At 37.8% G+C, this 21,021-nt stretch overlaps 2 protein-coding genes and 1 long non-coding RNA gene across 5 annotated transcripts; 1 reads left to right on the plus strand and 2 right to left on the minus strand.

Annotated features, from left to right (window-relative positions):
* Window positions 1-771: 771 nt before the first annotated feature.
* On the minus strand, window positions 772-6,728 carry LOC103439661 (uncharacterized). 2 transcript variants are annotated; one of them, XR_003776395.2, is made up of 9 exons: window positions 6,040-6,722; window positions 4,412-4,618; window positions 4,042-4,293; window positions 2,983-3,049; window positions 2,710-2,892; window positions 2,473-2,568; window positions 1,732-1,914; window positions 1,515-1,651; window positions 772-1,279 (listed from the first exon to the last, which is right to left on the minus strand). XR_003776395.2 is itself a non-coding variant. In XM_008378274.4 (9 exons), exons 1-9 carry the CDS (start codon window positions 6,547-6,549, stop codon window positions 1,093-1,095), a joined length of 1,818 nt encoding a protein of 605 aa, XP_008376496.2. In that variant the 5' UTR covers window positions 6,550-6,728; the 3' UTR covers window positions 772-1,092. The 2 variants fall into 2 exon arrangements, 1 of the variants encoding a protein (XP_008376496.2); XM_008378274.4 differs by having other exon boundaries at window positions 2,477-2,568; window positions 6,040-6,728.
* A 3,556-nt stretch (window positions 6,729-10,284) lies between these two features.
* LOC139192733 (uncharacterized) lies at window positions 10,285-12,646 on the minus strand. Its single transcript, XR_011577099.1, has 4 exons — window positions 12,412-12,646; window positions 12,098-12,235; window positions 11,421-11,478; window positions 10,285-10,537 (listed from the first exon to the last, which is right to left on the minus strand). It is a non-coding gene; the product is annotated as an uncharacterized lncRNA (long non-coding RNA).
* A 3,706-nt stretch (window positions 12,647-16,352) lies between these two features.
* On the plus strand, window positions 16,353-20,608 carry LOC103439892 (serine/threonine-protein kinase rio2-like). 2 transcript variants are annotated; one of them, XM_008378570.4, is made up of 13 exons: window positions 16,353-16,782; window positions 16,895-16,941; window positions 17,052-17,122; window positions 17,220-17,333; window positions 17,432-17,607; window positions 17,711-17,799; window positions 18,063-18,180; window positions 18,439-18,512; window positions 18,641-18,688; window positions 19,064-19,232; window positions 19,518-19,643; window positions 19,729-19,836; window positions 20,183-20,608. In XM_008378570.4, the coding sequence occupies exons 1-13, from the start codon at window positions 16,699-16,701 to the stop codon at window positions 20,369-20,371; spliced, it is 1,413 nt and encodes a 470-aa protein (XP_008376792.2). In that variant the 5' UTR covers window positions 16,353-16,698; the 3' UTR covers window positions 20,372-20,608. The 2 variants fall into 2 exon arrangements, with proteins under 2 accessions (XP_008376792.2, XP_008376870.2); XM_008378648.4 differs by lacking the exons at window positions 18,063-18,180; window positions 18,439-18,512.
* The last annotated feature ends 413 nt before the right edge of the window (window positions 20,609-21,021 follow it).

The following is a 21,021-nucleotide window of genomic DNA, read 5'->3' on the forward strand; positions in this document are numbered from 1 at the left end:
TATTATATTCAATAAAAAAATATTTTTGGGGCCCCCAAAATTTTGGGGCCTTGTGGAATAGAACTGGTCGCACTCCAAAAGCCGGCTCTGCCATTTTGTATTACATTTTTAGTAGTATTTATTTTCATATGTAAGTGAGAGGTATTAAGTTCAATTCTCATTAAAACTTGATTCAAACCAAATTATTATCGCTAATCTATTGTGAGAACTGGCTCATTATGAGAGTTATCGCACTCTCTACCTGTAAAATTAACAATATCCTATGCATTAAAAAAAAAAAATCATTTCCCTGTGTTGAAGATCTAACAACGATTTTCCTAATGGAAGCGGCAGTGCAAAATTGACCGAGGGCTCGTGTGGAAGTAACTTTAAAATGATTAGAAGTGCTTTGAGAACCAATCTATAGTAAAAATGTAAGTGGATCTTAGAAAAAGCACTTGAAATACTACAAGAAGCACATAACTGATGTTTGTTGCAGAAAATACTTCAAGTGTTTTTTGAACCCAAAAAGAGTTTCAATCATTTCAAAAACACTTCCAAATGAGTCCTAAATCCACTAGTACACTGTACAGCCAACAAAGTTGTGTCAACTACGGTATTATTAATACACTGAATAAATAAATTAATGACAATGAAGGTGTTTAAACAAAATACAAAGTACAAAATAGAAGCCAAAAACTCGAAGAATCACAAAGTGGAGTTGAAAAATTTATCTGAGATCCACTGGCCTATTCAGAAGCTTGAACGAGAACGTAAAATCGAAGTCACGAATGGTTAAAACTAATTTAAATTTTGTATCACTAGCTCATTTCATTTTCTTTTACAAAGGTATACGCAACTATATGTAATTCCAAGGATCAGGCACCAACCTAAACACAATAACTCCACCATTACACATCAAGACACAAAGGCCTCCCAACATTCTCTCTATATTTCAAGCCCATCAACCCATTTTTATCTTCTCAACCTCCGACCCGAGTACGCCAATTGATTCATCTGTGCTGCGGTCGCATGGTGACACACCGGATCCACGAGACTTAACCCCAGAATGCTGCTATACTAACAATCCAGCTTTGATATCTCATTCACTAATCATGTCTCAACAAGGTGAAATAAGTCGGAGACGCTGAGGTGCTTCGCAAGCCTCTGGACAGCAGACCGCACAACTTCAGAATCTGCAGAAACTGAATTGGGGAGAAGAGGAAGGCAAACCGGCAAATGCTGCTCGCTGTCTTCAGGAGGACAGAAGAAATAAAGCACTGCTCTGCAGAATATAAATCTGGAAGTAGGATCATCGTGTAAGCATTTCCGCTATTTTTAACCTTTAACCAACAAATTAAAAGAACCAAAGACAATTGCTATTATCGTGTTTCCTATTATAAAGGCAAATGCACACCCCAATCAGGACCAAGTCATGAAAACAAGTAAGATCGCAATAACACTAGGCATAACAAATTACGAGAACCAGATATTTGTTGCCTTATATTCCTTGGCAGGGTGGGGAAGATGTGTACCTCAGAATAAGTCGCCGCAAAAAAGGATCGGATATAACTTGTGCCCATACCAGATCCAGGCTTGTCGTTGTACAAAGAATAACTTCCCACTCAGAGAAGGCAGCAGAGAGTAGGCTTTCAGCATTGCTATAAACCTCCTGAAAGCAGAATAAATTAATTGGAACAACTAAATAAAATGTATAGCCAGGACGTACAGCAGTCCTTGGAATTAACTTACTGCTTCAGTATCAGAAGAGGAGAAGCCAACTAATTGGCTGAAAGCTGCCAGGGGAGCAGTCAAGAAAAAGGTAAACTGACTTCCATTTTGCGTTAAATCAGCATCAGCTGAATTCTTGAATGCTGGTCTCATAGGTGAAAGAAGCAGAGCAGCCGTCTCTCCTCTTTCCGCTCCATGTAAAACCTGAAATCATTCATCAGCAGAATGTAAGTATTTTCACTAACCAACACCACTAAGATGCAGATCGACTCTTTCCACTGTCTCAAACATCAGGCAATGAAAAAAGACCATAAGATGGAGAAAACTTCTCCAATCCCATCCAAATGGCCAAGAACCAGGAACAGAAGATGGCATCTGGGGAGGGAATGGGAGGGGTCAAGAATTACAGAAGTATTTTCCACAAGTGCAACGTTTAGAAGATTCACTAGGCATTGGCACTCCTTTGAATTTAGATGCCAAAACATATTTGAGCCAGAAAAGCTTCAAGGTTGTTAGGGATGTACGTGCTTCCAATAACAAATACCAGGTAAAACATTACTGGTTCCAGAAACTTGATAAGTTACTCTCAACATGTCAAAACTTACTCCAAGACAAAAGATACCCCATAAAATGAAATTAAAACAATAACCATAAAATGCCTTTTTTTTTGGGGGGGGGGTAAAGGAAGAAAATCTGATTTGGAAACTACACTCCACTGTAAAAACATGCAACCACAGAATTTATGCACAAGTTTTGACAAACCTGCCTTGAATGCATGGCTGTTGTCGCTATCTATTACCAAGAAAAGTGGTCTACGAGTAAAAGGAATTATATCACCGGGGTAAAGGTTATTCAAACCTGAAAATCAAAGAAAACATAAAGGCAAGAACCAATAACACAGGGAAGCCAACAAATAAAATAAATGACTTAACAGAATACTGTTCACCAAATTGGCCAAAATAAAACAAGGCAGCACATCGATGCATTACAGGAACCTACCACCATTTCCTCTAGGGCCAAACCATAGATATTGATCATAATAGCCACTTGACTCTCCCTTGTTATTTATACGTGATTCAGGCTGAAACTTGTTCTGATCTTGGAGAGGAACTTTGTTTTTTAAGGACTTCTGTGATCCCCCAGAGTTGTACACCTGACTAGTATTACTGTGATCAACCTTCCCTGCGCAACAGATCATCAAGTTCACTAATCTGGGATGAAAAAACATGACGATTGATGAGTTGATATTTATCCGACGAAACCAAATTTAACCTGAGGCTGACAGATACACTAGCATAATACTGTCCAGAGGGAGTTCCTCACAAATTGTAGCCATCACCTGCCGATGCATCATTAGAAACTCAGCATTGGCAACTAAGATTAAATAAAAAGAACATGTGTATGTATATGATAGATTGAAAATTTTATTTTCACACTGGCTAAAAAGCAACCAATATTTGATGGTCCCACACTACATAATTGCATTAAGACATTTTTACCCCATTATCTATTGCAGGTACATGAACGAACAGTGCAACTGGCGATGCCATTTTACAAACAAAAACATAAAGAACACAGCATGATAAAGCTGATTAAAATCACTAAGCTACATACAAATATGACAGGACACTGTGCGACCAAACATGCAAATAAAGGGGCTGTATGCCTATATTTGGCCTGAAAAAAGAAAGGGGTTGGACACATCTACGACAAAGCTTCAAACATAATGGGCCAATTTCAAAAAAAAAAAAAAATGTGAAGACTGGGGTTCACTCTGTAGTACAAAAAATTAAATAATAAAAAGATTCTTTCTCTTTTCTTTTCAGCTAAAAAATATACTTTTTGATGTTTTCGTCGACCAAAACTCTCATTATAGCAAGGAAATGGACACCAAGGGGCTAGGGGATTCATTGGCATTTCAGATTATCAACTAACGTAGTAGGGGCTAGTAAGACATGAAGGCTCACACTCCAGTGTTTCTTTAACAAAGCAAAGGCTAAAACTATATATAACTAGTTTTTCAAGATTTCTGTTTCATTTACTCTTCTTAAATTATTTGAACTATTCAAACCAAAATAGAAGTGGGACTTTGATCAAAATTTCATGAATATTCCTTGGATGAGCCATACATTTTGTAAATTATTTAATGTTTTAATTCTTGTGTCCTATATTTTGGGTTTTTCCATTTCCCTTGTCAGTTTTCTATCATTTTGAATGTTGCATATTTCAAGCATCACAGAACATGAGTTTCAAGGCTCTAAGCAGATCCCTACAGTTCCAGAGACAGAGCCCTCAAATAACAAATATGATACACATGGCTTTAACACTTACCGCTATCAAATGTGTCACAGATGGACGATAGATAACAGCTTTCCTGGGATTTGGTGGTAAACTTGGATCAGTCATGTCCGCAGCCAAGTTCAAATCAATTACACCAGATGCTGCAGAAGCCCCAGAGTGTTCAATAAAAACGCCATTCTCCTTTGGTTCAACTGGGCGCTTTTGGTAGAAAGACCCACTTGGCTCCCATTCCAAACATTGCAGCATTCGGAAAGTGTCCAATGTAAGTTCAGCAAATTTGACCTGCAAGTCACAATGCATGATTCACATACCTTTTCCATTGTGATGGCTGTATATTACTATCGATTCTTGAATGAATTAAAATCAATGATTAAAGATGTGAACAGTTATTTATTTTTACCTCATTATGGTGATAGCTTGTCAACAATGCATCTTGAAATTTTAAAACTCTCTTTGCATGGAAACGAGTAACATATTGAAGAGATGCTGGATGTGAATCAAACAAGGTGGAGTATCGCAATGGCCTGACATTCATAAAGGCCGTATCAACTTTCATAAATCGAGCAATTTCTTGCACCACTAGCCTCCATTCTTTAAAATTAGTGTCCTGAGAAGAGATAGCTCAAATGTCCAAAATCATGCAAGTAAACCCAGGAAAGAACTTTGCAAGAAATTAATCGAGGAATACTACTACAAATTAACTATTTGAAGTTTGAACTGAGGCATAAATAAAAGTTTGCACATATATTAACTGTTTGAATTGTGACATTAGTATGCATACATATTCCTTCGGTAAAAATTTGATTTAACTTTGGGATGTAGTTTTCAGTTGCTTCATTCATGAATCTTTTCAAAGAGTCCAAGCAGAAAAAACAAATGGGCTTTGGTGACTTGCAATGCAACTTCAAATTCCTTCGTCTAACTACTTAGTAACTCCGGAGACAGGTGTTGGACCTCAAAAGATCGGCCACACCTAAAACTAACCAGTTTCTGTGTATCAGCATAAATTCCACTGATTCCACCCTAATCCAACTGCTTCTGTCAGTCACTTTGCCAACTTGTATCTCAATGTGCCAACTTGTATCTCAATGCATAGCTTAAAATTAATTGTGATCTATAGGACTGGTGCACCAGTAGTTGAGATTACATATCCAGAAATCACATATCACTATTTCGAGGCAAGCCCACCATACTGTGTATATATCATTCGATATCATTCAGGGTTTGTCCCTGGTACTTTCACTTTGATCTTTCCCCCCAATTATCATCCTTTGTATGTATGAGATGCTAATTTTAGTCTCAACTGTCAACTTAAAACTTTAAAGCTAGACAATTTGTACTCAATCTGAGCTTAGCTACCTGATGTGCTTGCAGAGAGAGAGAGAGAGAGAGAGAGAGAGAGAGACTAAATTGTTAATCAGATTTATTTATCAGCTAATAATTGTTCAAAAGCACCAAAAAGAACCAGCACATTAGTATATCACAAAGAGAGTTTCGATTCAAGACTGAGTTTTCTATATGTTCTCCTTTGCCTCGCCCCTCAACATGATGTGGATTTCAGACGCACCTGAGCTGGTGACTTACTCAGCTGGCGGTACCACTTTCATTAATGAGGAATTCACATCTCCTCTTCAGCCATTTCTCATAACAGCATGGCAACACTCGACACACTCGGATCTAGTTTATGTGACAAGTCCTTTTCACTTTATAAAATGACAATTAACAAAAATGTAGAAATGAGTCTTCGCTTGAAAACCGAAGACCCCAGATTGCATATATCAAAAATGTAAATCAAATTTCAGAACGCACTAACAAATCACACAATTGATCCAATCACAGCAACCACCATAAAAATTTGTCCATAAATTTGAGAAAGATTTTATCTTGGACTTGTTAGTGCTCTGTCTCTCCTAGAATAGAAAGGACTCAGTCAAAATCTCCTAGAACTTGTATGATTCATTGGTTCTCACTTCTCACTTTCTTAGAAACCAAACAAATCCTAATGCGCAAAAAATAACGAGAAATTACCCGAAAATTGGCTTTGCAGTTGTCAACAAGCGATTTGAACCGCTCAGCAAGAAGCTGAACTGTCTCGGTCCGGTTCAAAATCAACGAAACGAGCAAAAACCGAGCGTAGAACCTCAGCTCCTTGAACCGGACTCCGATATCCTTCTTCCCAAAACCTCTGGAGCCGGCGGAGCCGTCGAAGTAGTTGCGGCTGAGAATGGCCTCGTAGAAGACGTAGGCCTCGATGAGGAATCGGGCCTCGCTGGTCCGCATATACTGGCCGAAGTAGAGCTGGCCGATCCGGCTGGCGATCTCGCCGATTTCCCAGCGGTTCAGACCGGCGCCGACGAGCTTGGAGCGGTTCTCCTGCTGGTACTTCCAGAGGCGCATGTAGGCCTTGAAGACCTTGTGGAAGTAGTGCTGGTTGGGGAGGCGTCCGTACGCCGGCACATCGCGAACCCTAGCGAACTTCCGGTCGGCGCCCTCCACCAGCGCCCGGAACGTCCGCTTCACGACGTCGTTTTCGGACATGTGGCCGGGTCAGAGCAGCGTGGGAGCTTGGGTTTCAGTAATTACAGTGCCCGGAGGTCATCGGAAAAGGTGTAGTAGCGTTTATAGACCATAGACGGACAGGCTAGAGAGAGAGGGTTTCTATTATATGAATATTTTTTGTTTTATTTTTTTGTTGGGATTTTGGGTTTTTCATTTTTGTTTTTTGGTCACTGAATTTGTGAAATACTATTGGCGGCGTGAGAGATTTTGTCTGATTTTGACCCGTGATGTGAATTTTTTTTTTTTTTTTTTTAGCATAAACAGGGGTACACCAGAGACAAATGTATATTGAAACCAAAATGGTCTCCCGATCAATTAGAGTTTGAAAAATATACATGTAAAGCTCTTCGATGACCATACAAATGTTGGTACGGTTCATTTTTGTGTTTATAAAGTATTTATTGTAATATTAAGCATATCTCAATAAGTTGCGTTGACAATATTTAACAAATTCTCTCGAATTATTTATCATATTATTTCAGTATATGTCGATAGTTGTTGACATGTGCACCATATTGTTTGGCTCACGACAAAAAACCCACCAAATGTTTGACGAGATGTCTTAGTGAATCAATTGAATTTTTTTTGACACTTTACGCTTTGTTTCTATCCAAAAAACTTGTACTTTTAGCACTATGACCCCCAAGGTTATAATCTGGATCCGCCACTGATTACACCACCAGGAAGAGTTTTATGTCAATATACCTAGGATATATAAATAAAATCTCCCACATTTTTATTTTATAAACACGAAGCAAGACACTGCAATGTACATATATTGTATAGGTCGTTTTAAGTAAGGAGAGTTTTTTAGTGCTGAAGAATGGTTTCCATGTCCATGTGATCCTGGAAGTACAATTGTGGACTAAGAATTAACCTCCTCTCTTAATATGATAATTCATTTACCAAAACAAAAAAAATGTCCTACTTAAAAAAAAATTAATTTTTTTTTCTTATTTCAAAAAGTTCATTTGCTACTATTGTTGCTTGGTGGTATGTACTGAATTAGATGCCCCATATCTCATATCTCAATGTATTAAAAATAATTCTTAAATGATTGTTGTGATATATAATAAATCTCATTAGATTACCCAAGTATTATTGGTCTATTAGGCTATCTCCAATTCAAAGGTCTAAAATCCCATAATTGAGCTATGTATTTTCAACTATTCATCTATACGTATGCTTTTTTCCACCAACGGAGAGGGACCTATTTCACTCCCAACTTTATAATTTGTTAAACTTTTGTATTTCGTTAAATTCACTCTTTGATGCCGAAGGCTCTGAGAAGAGGAGAACGAGCAAATCTGATGAAGAGATTGTCTTTATGCATTTAAATTCACAATTGATCCTAAGTTTGAAACTTTTGGGTGTTAAAACTACATATTTTGACAAGAGATTGTCTTTATGCATTTCCTGGCAGGCATCTAATGAAGAGGGAGATGAGTAGTTGAATGAATGGTAGTTGACTGAAGGAATTGCGTTAAATTGAATGGGGGATATGAAATGCGTAAAGAAAAAGCTTCTCCTCCTCCTTTACTCTTTCTTTAGTCTAATCACTCATTTGGCTTTATATATGCATTTTTGCCAATTTTCAATGCCAGTCATTTTCTTATGCTTTATTAGGTGGACTCTACACATTTTTCTGCTTCCTAACCAAACGCAAACCTTGGATCATATGAAACATATTTCATACTTTGACAAAAACATTTCCTTTTTCACAACTTTAGATGGTCCTTTCCCTTCGTGACTTCGTATTTTTCCATTGTTTGTTCAAATACCATCACCAAGATGCCTTCATTTACTTGACTTTTATTTATGACTTTCAAATGTTTCTCGAATCACATCTCAAGAGCTCGCATATGTCCTTTCAAAGACTCTTCGGATGTCTGACATGGGACCTTTTTGTGCCCACTAAATTTTGATATATTTGTTCTGCATATTTGGATAGCACTCGGTAGGAAGCAACATCAATCAACATGGGTCTCGAGAGGACTTAGTAGGGTTACTCTCATCACTCAATAAATGTCGACATGGGCACTACATTCACACTACTAAAACAAAACAAAACAAAAAATGCTAAACTTCAATAAAACCAAAAACAAATGCGCACTATTTCTATTACAATAGCCCCCTATCATTCGATACCTTGATCCCCATTGTTTTGGAGCTTGGAAGGTCGATGACATCCTTATCAGTAAAAAAGAAATCCTTTAATTTAATCATAAATGATGCTAATTAAGTTGGATCATTATCAAGTTTAATTTTTTTTTTTTACAAGAAATAACAGAGTGGTGTTTCATCAATCATCACAACTAAATACAATGGGTACATTACTTTAGAGACCAATAAATTAATCTAGAGTGACTTTGCACAATTAAACAAATAAGAATAAACACCTAAATAATTACCACAAGCTCAAGCACACAATCGCCACTAGTAATGATATGTCACAATAAACAATAGACGCAAAATAATTATACTGGTAGCCACATGAGTCCAAATGAAATTGTAGTTGAATAGGTAACTGAAAAGGCTACGCAGACACGAGTGGTGTGATCTCCCACTCCCACCAATGAGAAAAATAATTCAACAACTTAGTTGAGAGCTTTAGAAAAGAGGCTAAAAGCAAGGGCCATCCACAATGTCAATAAAAAGGTGAAAATTATTTGCAAGTGTAGAATCCAATGACGACCAAATGGATCTGCTCAAGAACCTTCTGAAGTGTTGGAAAATAGCAGCAGCAGCAGCTGAAGGTCAAAAGAAATGATCATCCGTGTAATGATGAAGGGAGGGAAGCAAAGAACATTTGACACTTTTATGAGTGGTCTGCTCTGAAACTTCATCACCTCTCGACCAATGGCCGGCCATAGCATTCTTATTATGTTTCAAAAAGACTACCTACATTGACTCCAGTTCGTTGGCTGCCAGTAAAACTGTGTCCTTAACCAGAAAATGTTTTCAGACGTGTCCGAGGTAGATAGTGCTACTGCGTCCGCTCACTAGTTTTTTTTCACTCACATTATATTGTTTCGTAATTCATATTTTGTTATAAAGTGAGTGAAAAAGATGACATTTGATGGACCATAATGCTCGTATTTTTCATCAAAAAGCTAGTAGAAGACAAAGGAAAAATGGGCTACGTGGTTTATTTGATGATGAAGGCGTTTGGCATGAGGACTAGAGAGGCAGGAATCCATTATTGTCTCTTATTTTCACCAAACTTTTTCACTCCCAGGGGCATGAGGGGGCATCTGTGGTACTTGACTTGGTGGATCCTAAAGTAACGCCAAATATGAACAGGGAACTCCTTGCACCATTTTTGAATGAGGAGATTTAATCGGCCCTGTTTCAAATGCATCCTACCAAGGCTCCTGGTCTCGATGGTATGTCTTCCGGATCTTACCAAAAGCATTGGATGATTGTTGGTGAGGATGTATGTGATGGGGTTCGGTCTCTTCTAACTTCAAGATTTGTTGGACTTTTTAAGGTATTTCAAAATACAAATCATTTTACTTATCCATCACTACTAATGTGCGTTACTTTCAACAACCATATTAATAGTAGATAGCCGTTTCTTGTATTTGTCTATCTTTGGTTTGCTTTTAATTTGCAATACATGTGGGGGATTGTAGGAAATATGTTTTGCAAATTAAAATATTTTTATTCCACAATAATTACAACTATTGGATTGGTTATTTGCAAACCACTAAATGGGTTTTAATTTACTTTAATTTCAGTTTTGGTTGGTTACTATATCAATCTTATTGTTGCTGACACACCCCGTCCCGAAGGAGGGCGTGCTGGCCGTCACGTGAGAGTGACGTAACCATTTACACAGTTCGGAAGCTTTAAAAAAAAATTCCAATTACTAAGATAACACACCCGAGGGTGAGTCCTACTTTTGTGAATTCTGTCAGAACACCGTTGGATTCCTCGTGGCCACCAAAGCTCTGCTAACTTGAACCTAGAGGGGCGCAAAACAAAATTGAGTGGGTCAGTAAAACAAAGTTTTTCGAAGACTTTTCATTTAAAACATTTATAACCCCTCACCGTAAAACCTGTATACTTTCCCAGAAAATAGCATATATATAAACATATATATATAAGCAAAAATCTCAAATCTCAAACCTTTAACACTTTTCAGAAATATATATATATATAACCATATGAAATCTCAAAGCTTGAATCCCAAATCTTTAACATTTTTCGAGAAAAACATGCCATGCCATAAATCAAAATATAAATCAGGTGAAATAAGGAATCAATCGGAGACCCTGCAGTTGGTCCTATACGATTAATTCAATAGCTCAATATCTCACTAAGCCGGAGTCACCACAGTGACCTATACGGCCCTACTCTGCACATCACTCGGAACTACGTAAGGTAGTCTATACGATGAAAGGTGTAAAATACGCTCTAGTGCTTCTCTCATCATATCATCAGCGCGCATATCTAAGGTCACCCACCAGTCGGAACCCCTCTAATGGTCTGTACGACTGGCATGTCGGAACCCTCACATGGTCTGTACGACATCCACCTACTTGGATCCAAGGCGAGCGTGCGGTGTGGTGAATAATATAAGCACTAACACCTAGGGTGCAGATTATGAGCTCAAACATCTCAACAACAACAATTCAATGAATAAACGAACTCACCTGACTTACCTGTGCCTCCACAGCACCATGCAACATATATGCATCATATATCAATCATATAACTCATATGAAATTCACATTTTCCAAATAATTCTATGCATGGCATTTTCAAAACATAATTTCGCATAAAAGCATTTTTTCTGGGAAAAACAATAGTATATAGGTAATACGAAAACAAAACTGCCCACTCACCTGGAGTTCGCCCACAACTCCCTAGCACCGTACATCAAGGCGTCATGACGATTAGCGCCTAGAACAACAATCAAATCCAACCTCAGAAATTCTGCCGATAGAATACATAACTTATATAAGACACGTCACTACGTAGTTCGATCCGGATGATCTGCAATTCAGATTTCAAATCCGTAACTTCCAGAGGTCCACAATATACCTCTAGGACAACATCCTAAAATTTCATTACCATCCAACGGTCGGATCTTCGTCAATTTCCAAAACTAAGTGACGGTTAACATTCTATTTTATGAACTTACAACTTCAATTCCAGAAGATCCGTAAATCGGATTCCCAATCCGTAAGTTCCTATAATCCTCAAATATTACGTATTACAACGTATCAAAGTTTGGTGACGATCCAACGGTCGGATCGTCAATTCACATTTTCACCTAACCACGAATCGTAACCAACCTAGGTTCAATTATTCAATTTACGTCCATCAATTATCAAAACAGAACCTAGAACCTTAATCACAAGCTAATAATGACATTGGCGGGCCATTGGCCACGCGCCGCCGCGCGGGCCGCCGCGGGTGGCGGTTGGCCGCCCCCGGCTCGCCGGAAAATTCAACTATTTCCAAAAATTACCAAAATTTGCAGATTTGAAGATCTCAATGAGTAGAACAACTTTCATACCTGAGACCAAGGCCAATTTGGCCTGGAAGTGCTTCAATTTCACCAAAACCGTGAAGAACCCTAGAATTTGGGTGTTTCCAATTCGACCTTCAAACGTGTTCCAACGCCTCAATTACCTCTTGGGCTTTGTTCTAGGTCCTAAAGGAATGCTAAAGGTGTTAGTAATTGAAAGAAAACATTTCAAAATTTGGAGAATTTAAACAAAAGGGTCGCGGCACCCGTAGGGGTGTTCTTCGCGAAATCACAACGAAATTCAATGATTCTTGGGGTGAAACGTAAAGAGGGAAGGCCTAGATGATGATTAGGAGTGGTACCTTGACTCAATTCGTCGGAAATTTGGACGAAATCCATCGAATTTGGGCGTGGGCACCGCCGGGTCGAAACGACCCACGGGTTCTCCCCAACCCATTTCCTCTTTTCCTCCGCTTCTCACCCTCTCTCCCTTCCTCCTTTCCCTGTTCCGATTGGTCAGTTTCTTCCCCTCTCTGCCTCTGATTCGCTCTCTCTCCTTCTTCTCCGATTGGGCAGTTTTTGCCCAATCTCTCTTCCTCTTTTCTGTTTTCTGGTTCTTCCCACGCACACACCCACACAAAACTTTCATTTTTCTCATCCCAGCCATCCATTTCAAAATCCTTTAATCTGGGCCATCCAAATTTTAATAAAAGAATTTCTATATTTTACTAAAATTATAATTCCTTAAAATTCCAAATTTCAAACGTTAATAACTTCTTCGATATAACTCCAAATCACGAACCGTCTGCGCCCACACGTCCGTAACGACGAGTACTACGAGGATATGTCAAGAAAACAAATCTTAGATGGCACGACACAACGATTAACCTCGAATGATGTGCGTGCCTCGAAGGGCATTTTTGTAAAATCCTTTATTAAAACTTTAAAAATTCTTAAAATTAGGGACGGGCTGTCACAGTTGCCGCCTTTATGTGCTTTAATTTTTTATTTATGATAAGCAATTTATCCTTCCGTTTTGCTTTGAACAATTAAGTTACTTAATTTCTAATATATATTAATAGCTATATAATTATAATATTTATTATTATGAAAACATGTTATAAAGGAAAGATATATATAGTGCGGCCATTTCCTTATTCCTCGATTTTTCGGTTCGGTTTCGTTTTTTTTTCTTTTTATTTTATAAAACTTGATTATTTATTTATTTATTTATTTGGAATTCAGAAAAGAGGCTTGCATTGGAGACTAATAATAAGACAATGGGGAAAGTAGGGAGGTAGTTGTACATATACAAGATCATATACACAAACATATTCTATCAACAACCTCAATTACAAAGAAAAATGATTACCGTATCCATTCCAAAAGCGCACAAATAGAGAAGCTCTTTCAATTTCCAAAGCCTTCCAAAACTTTCTTCTATAACCAATGGAATATCTTCCCTAATTGAACCAAGTATGCTCCTTGAAAAAGCCCTAGGCTTAGTTTCAAACTAACAAAGTTTCACAAAAGAAAAATCACATACATTCATAAAGTGTAAAGGGATCCGGTTTGGTTTTGTTCAATTTTGTTTTCAAATCTCCAAAACCCAAACTGAACCAATAAAGTTCGGTTCAGTTTGGTTTTGCCTTTTTTGGTTTGGCTTTTTTTCGACTTTCAGTTTTTCGGTTCAGCCTTTGGTCCTTTTTTTTCGGTTTAGCCTTCGGTCCAATAAAGTTCGGTTCAGCCTTCGGTCTTTTTTTTTTTCGGTTTTCGATTTTTTGAACCCACCTCTAGTAGCTTACTAATAAATGGAGCTCTTGTCTTTCTGGAGTTCCAACAAACAATGTTTAATGTTTGTATTTAAAATTGGACTTTTGGTTTTCGGTCCAAATAATGTCATTTAATTTTGTTTTAATTTTCCTAAGCATTTGAGTTGTCTAAAGGGGTTGTAAGCCATGGTTGTCATCCATTGTAATTTTTTTTTCATCTTTCAATCAATTATCAAGTTATCCTTTGGGATTCTCTCAACTTTCTGAGGGACTCCAAACTTTGTTCTATAAGGGATTCGCTGGTAACCCTTTCATCATTTTGTGATGTGTCAATTGGTATCAGAGCAGGGATTTGCCCTATTCTAATGGCAAGCAATCGTGGAGTAATGGTGAAGTCGAGTTTGTTCAAATTTGACATGTTCCTATCACAAATAGATGGACAAGATGTGGTTAGTGTAATGGAGAAAAATCAATCCATTCACATAGGAGTAGAACATATAGGTTCTAATAGACATGTATTGGTTTAATTTTGCATGAAAAACTTCGGGTTTTCATGGGTGATATGTGTAAGAGAAAACTTCAGGTTTTCAAACAAGGCATGTTTATAAGAAACTTCGAGTTTCAAAGTAATTATGAACTTCAGGTTCATATATTCCTGCAGGCAAACACAAATATATATGCAAACAAATATGCAACAAATATATGCAAAAATATTGTATAATGATAATTGAATTAATTTTATGTGGGTCTTCGGGGCCAAATTAAAATGTGGGTGAAAATATAAAAACCCATATTATTTAAAAATAGTAAATAATAAAATCGCGGGGCCTAAAAATATAGGCCGAGAATCCTCGGGTGTAGGCTGCAGGCCCACGGGGTGAGAAGGGAATGGGCTGCTGCAGGCAGACCCCCCCAAATTTTTTTTTCTTTCTGCGCGTGGGCCACTTCAGGTTGGCCCAAAAAAAAAAAAATTTCTTTTTTTTCGGTCTGGGCCGCAGCAGGCGAGCCCAGGAAATAAACAAACAAACAAAAAATTTTGTCTTTGCGGGCTGGGCCGCTGCAATCGAGCCCAGCAAAAATTTGTATTTTTCCATATGGGGCTGAGAGACAGAGCCCGGATAGGGCTCGGGGAAAGGTCCAAAAAAAAATCCCAGCCGTGCTGGGTGTGCTTGGCAGGGGAAGAAAATCGGAAAAAGGTGGACGGTGCCACTGCAGGTGGTCGTGTCGAGGTTGTTGGAGCTCAGAGTGAGTCACGGTTGTCATGGACAACCACGGAGATAAAGAAATCTCAACGTATCAACAACTATAAAACCCTAAAAAAATTGAAATCGAATTAAAAAAATCTGACGAGATTTCGGTGAATCTCAGTTCAATTTGAAATGTGGGACGACTTCTAGTCGTCGGCGACGTGAATCAGAGGTTCAAAGCAATGGCTGCAGGCCATGCCGTGGCCAATGGACACCATGAAAGGTGTCGGGGTTGGTTTGCTGGGGACGCGATGGGCGTTGGGCTCTCGGCTCGGGAAAGCATGGGGATTGCAGGCTGCAGGCCTTGCAAGAAGATAGGCTAGCCATCGCAGGCTGCGGGCCTGGTTGCGTTGTAGCCTTGTGTGATGCAAAGGCACGGGTTCGAAGAACCCTAATTCCCCAATCGCAAATTTTTTTTTTATTTTTTAATTCAATTATATTATATGCATGTATAATTCAATGAATCACATATTTACTTTGATGCATATGCAAATAATAGTTTCAATGCATGTACAGATGTAAGATTCAATTCATTACAAATATCAAATTCACATAATTGTAGCAATTTTGGTTATGAAGCATACACAATTTATGTAGAATCTAAAATACGTTAAACGTAAAGTTGGGTCATGCATCATGGTGAATGTTCATGCTATCAGGGCTTGCAAAATATCGAGTTAAAAGCCGTTGTTTGGAAAGAACCTGATTGCGTGATGATATGGATGAACTGGTTTGATGCAGAAAAAAATCTCCAACGTCAGATTCCTAAGCGCAGCGGTAGGAGCGTGCTGATAACGTGTTGTGGTCTATTTTTATCTAACAAAATAGAGAGGGCCGGCGACAGTGGGAGAGAGAAGAGAGATGTGTGTTTGTAGAATTGTAGGGGAATGTGTGTGTTGTTATCCCTCATACATTGTGCCTTTATTTATAGTAGTAAAGGGAGAGAATATATTCCTTCTCCTCCAAGTAATACAAGTTGTAATAGGAAAGGATAACTAGAATCAAATTTAATCTAGGATTTACACAATCATACTTATTCTAGGAATGTTTACAACAAATATATCCCTATATACACTAAGATTTACACAATCACATTCCTAATTTAATAAGACGGCAACATTTCCTATATTTTAACATATTTTATAATTTTTTATATTTTACCAAAAAAAATATATTTTTATATTACTATGAATAAAAAATAAAAGAAAAAATATTTTTGATGAAAAAAAAAAAGAAAAAATGTTTTTATATTGCTATAAATAAGAAACAAAATAAATAACAGTTGTTATAATTGGAACCGCAGCTACAGGATAGTGAAAACGCAGATCCTAAACCCTAAACCCTAAGCCCCTAAGCCCTCTCCCCCCGGCAGTCTCTGTCCCTCCATCTCCATCTGTCATCAGCCTCTACCACCTCAGGCCTGGTTTCCCTTCATCTCTCTCCGTCATCGATCTCTGACCCTCATAGTTGCTACCGTCAAAGCCATCGCCGCCTCCACTGAAGCCCTTGCCTCTAAGATTCAGCCTCTACCACCACCGCACCCCTACCGAACCGATCGGAACTTCCCCTTCCGAGCCTATACTAGGATTCCCAAGGCTAAAATAGGCAGCAGAGAAAGCCAAACAGCAGAATGAAGCTGGATGTGAACATGTTGAGATACCTCTCCAAAGATGATTTTAGGGTTCTAACTGCTGTGGAAATGGGAATGAGAAATGTAAATAAACCCCTCTACTTGTTTTTTCTTTTTCCCGAAATCGGTTTAATTTCTCAGCAGAGCTGATAGCTGATTGCTTAATTACATATATCTATTTGAATTTCTCTTGCAGCATGAAATTGTTCCCTGTGAGCTGGTGGATCGCATTGCTTCACTCAAGTATGTAACATGTATCTACTTTTTAATTTTTTTTTGTTGTTGAATTCAAATCATTATCTTTTATTTTTTGTAACTTTGAATCTTTGATGATCTAATCGTTAAATTTATAGGCATGGGGGTACTTATAAGGTTCTCAAGAATCTGCTCAGGCATAAGCTCTTGCATCACGACTCATCTAAATGTAATGCACATGTTGTAATTGATTCAATCAATCAACAATAGTTTTGGTATGAAATTTGTCTTATTATGTCTTTGCTATCGTGTTCATGTGCGCCCAGATGACGGGTTTCGCCTCACCTACCTTGGTTATGATTTTCTCGCAATTAAGACTCTGGTCAATCGCGGAGTCTTTGTGTCTGTTGGCCGTCAAATTGGCGTAGGAAAAGAGTCTGGTACGCTACTCTTTTTGTTTATTTAACCAATTGAGACTGTTGTCAATCGTGTAGTAATATATTCTGTCATTGTAAACGAACTTATTTTTCTTTTCAAGATATATTTGAGGTGGCCACAGAAGATGGTACAGTTATGGCAATGAAGTTGCACAGGCTTGGTAGGGTTTCTTTTAGGGCTGTAAAATCTAAGCGTGATTACTTAAAACATCGGAGCAGTTATAGTTGGCTCTACTTGTCCCGCCTTGCTGCACTAAAAGAGTTTGCTTTTATGAAGGTTAGTTGTCTCTATCTTTTGGCATTTTTATCTTTTTGTGTTGCCCTATTGTGGCTTTATCATGTTGATTACGTGTATATATAATTTTGCTCTGCTTGAGCAGGCTTTAGAAGAGCATGGCTTTCCTGTTCCAAGTGCTGTGGATTGTAACAGGCATTGTGTGATTATGTCACTCGTACAAGGCTACCCACTGTAAGCTTCTTCTAAAAACTACTGGTTCAAATAATTGAATCATTTAGCATTGAACCTTCGTTTCTTTTGCCAAAAATAATAATAATTGAATGAGAAACCCTGGAAATAGTGTGTTACACAATGAAATTACCAGACATAATGTGTTTCCTTACGTTTCTTTTGGCGCTGGCTTGCCTAAGAATAAAAAAGATTAGAAAATGAATAAGAATGGTAACGATCATGCTGCTTCATGGAGCTATGGAATTCACTTCTGTCCTATAAAGTGTACAGGTGAAGCAGTTGCAGAACCCAGAGGTAGTTTTTGAAACAATCATTGGACTTGTTGTTCGCCTCGCAGAACATGGTTTAATCCACTGTGACTTCAATGAATTTAACATTATGGTATGCATTTGAGGCAGTCTCTGATAATTTAATTTTACAACACTGTTTGTCCTACTCCTATAGCCGACCCCACTTAGTGGGAAAAGGCTTTGTTGTTGTTGTTGTTGTTGTTTGTCCTACTCCTGCTCTCACTTGGTACGGTTTTCCGATATGTTCCATTAGTATTTCAGTTAATATATGCACTCCAAAGGCCTTATTAGTTTCTTATTTGAACTCATAGGTAAACTCGTAAATAATTCCAATTTTCTGGTATTTTAGATTGATGATGACAAGAAGGTCACTATGATTGATTTTCCACAAATGGTATCTGTATCACATCATAACGCACAGATGTAAGATCTGCTTCTTAAAAATGGCAGTAATTTATTGTTGATTATCTAAGTGTTTGATTTGTTTACTTGCCCAAAAGTTTTGTTTATCAGATACCGTATTCTCATTATATGAAATTCCCATGTTTCAGGTACTTTGACCGTGATGTTGAATGTGTCTTTAAGTTTTTTAGAAAGAGGTCAGTGTTCTTTTGGCAAGTTCACTTTCTGAATTTTTATATATAATATTCAAGGTTGTGAAACCCCTGAGCAGCATTTCTAGTTGGGTTGACGGAAGGAATGCATCCAGATGATATTTGGCACCATTTGCTTCATAACATTAGTTTAAGAGCAATACACTGAACAATAACATATAGGCTATGTGCAGCTAACAATCTGCTTATTTATCGACTCCTCCGATTTCATTATTTTCTTTAAGATCATTAGTATATGGTGGTGTCTTCTTACTTTTCATTTATCTGCCTGAGGTTAGGGTACATGTCAGTGGCATGTGAATAAAAAATGTTGGGGATAAAGGTTCTGCTTAGTTTGTTAAGATTCTTTCTTTTTCTCAGGTTCAACATGAATTTTCGAGAGTGCAGAGATGATATTGATGGAACAGAGGTAGATACAGATGAAAGTGGGAGGCTTTGTTTTTCTTCCATAGCCAAGGATGCTGTTTTTCTGGATAAGGAACTTGCTGCCAGTGGGTTTACTAGGAAGGATCAGGAAGACATTGAGAAGGTAATAAATTGACGTAAAGCATGGTAGATTCATATACATTCTTGTATTTGTGGAGCCAGACACTCATATTGTTCTTGCAAGGAAGATGTTCCACCCTTTTGGAAAAACTTTTCATTGGGTTATCGAGTGTATAGTCCACTCTGTGGTCACAATATACATTTCTATTTATGATCAAGTTCATTTAACCAAAAATGCCTTTTCAGTCATATACAAGACATCTCTGAGTCCAATATCGTTCTATTTATTTTTGTTGTAATGTTCTCAATATTATGTTGTTACATGCAGTTCATTGAAGGAAGTTTGGATAAGGGTGCTAGTTCTGGTGATGAAGGTGCTGAAGATGGCACAGACGTATCTGTGCTAAATGAAGCGAACATAGAGGGTGTTGATTCATTGCATTTGGTAGATCAGGTACATTTTTCACTTGATGTTGATGTCATGAAGAAATGGAGGATATTGGACCACATGCTAATTACACTTTGTTATAATAATTCAGGATCAGACTTCAAATTTAAAGCAGGAAGAGGAAGGAGTAGAGGACAATCTAAGAAACTGTGAAGCAGGCCCGAGCAGTAAAGCCGAATGTGAAGATGTGAGTGACAAGGTAAGTCTTGAAATTGTGCTTCCGACATGGAATTGAAGTCAGGATTATTTAGGCCTTGGAGTGTACGGTCAATCATGGCCTGGCAGATATTAAGTAACTTATATTTACAACGTCATGGGTTCATAGCTTGTGGATCCATACCTTAATGCAGCTGTAATAGGCTAATAGCAGTTATTGTTGAAGTTTATTGTTATGTTAATGAAGTCAGTTTTGCTTAATTAAAGTTAAATGTAATTAGTGAAAGTGCATATAAACTGAGATGTAATTGTCTTTCAATCCAAAGAGAAATCAGTTTCTTTTACATTACACTGTAATGATATGACTCTGAATAGTTTTGTTTCTGCAGGAGGGAGATAATGACACCGAAAAGGAAAATGATGCGGAGCTGGTAAAGCGCTTGAACAAGCAGAGACGGCGTGCCATGACAGCAGCCCGTGGGCGACGGAAGACTCTTTCCTCCAGAAATACCTACAAAGATAAGGGCGGTAGATCCTCTACCAGTTCCAAAATTCAGCATCAATTAAGCAGCTGGTAGAATATGTGAAGTCCCACCTCAAAATCCAAGCCTTGGTATCTATAAGTTCGAGTCTAGGCTTGTTTGGTATTTTATTGAATCAGAGAGTTTTCTCTAAGCATCGGGTATTTAAGCGGTATATTACATGTCATAATACACGTGGAGGAATGTTATAAATACTCATTAGTTTCAAAAACAAAAAATTAGATCCAAAAAGTGCTACCATCTTTCTTATAATATAGCTCTTTCACCTCAAAAGACTTCACCAGAATCCAGATTGTGGAAAACTTGACTTCTTTTCTTTCTTTTATGGTTCATTTAATTATAATGGTTTAGCCGACTCTACGGCTTGACCAAATTATCATGATAAATAGAATAAATGATCCCTCCACTCTAAAGGCTTGATAAAGTAGAATAAATGATTTCTTTTGATAGATGGATATAGACACATAAAGCCAAAGTAGATAGATTTAATCAAATTTATCTAACAGTGATTAGCGAGATGATGAGCATCACTACTACTTAAAGGTTAAGATTGGTGAGCAAATACATATGGCAACTTTATTGTAACGGAAAAAGACAATCATGTCTATGCATTTTGGCAGCGGGAAAAAATATTTTCATAAGAAACAAAAATGTTGTAAACACACAATAAAAAACAAAAATGTTGT

The sequence above is a fragment of the Malus domestica genome, chromosome 01 (assembly GCF_042453785.1).
Source record: "Malus domestica chromosome 01, GDT2T_hap1".
NCBI lineage: Eukaryota > Viridiplantae > Streptophyta > Magnoliopsida > Rosales > Rosaceae > Malus > Malus domestica.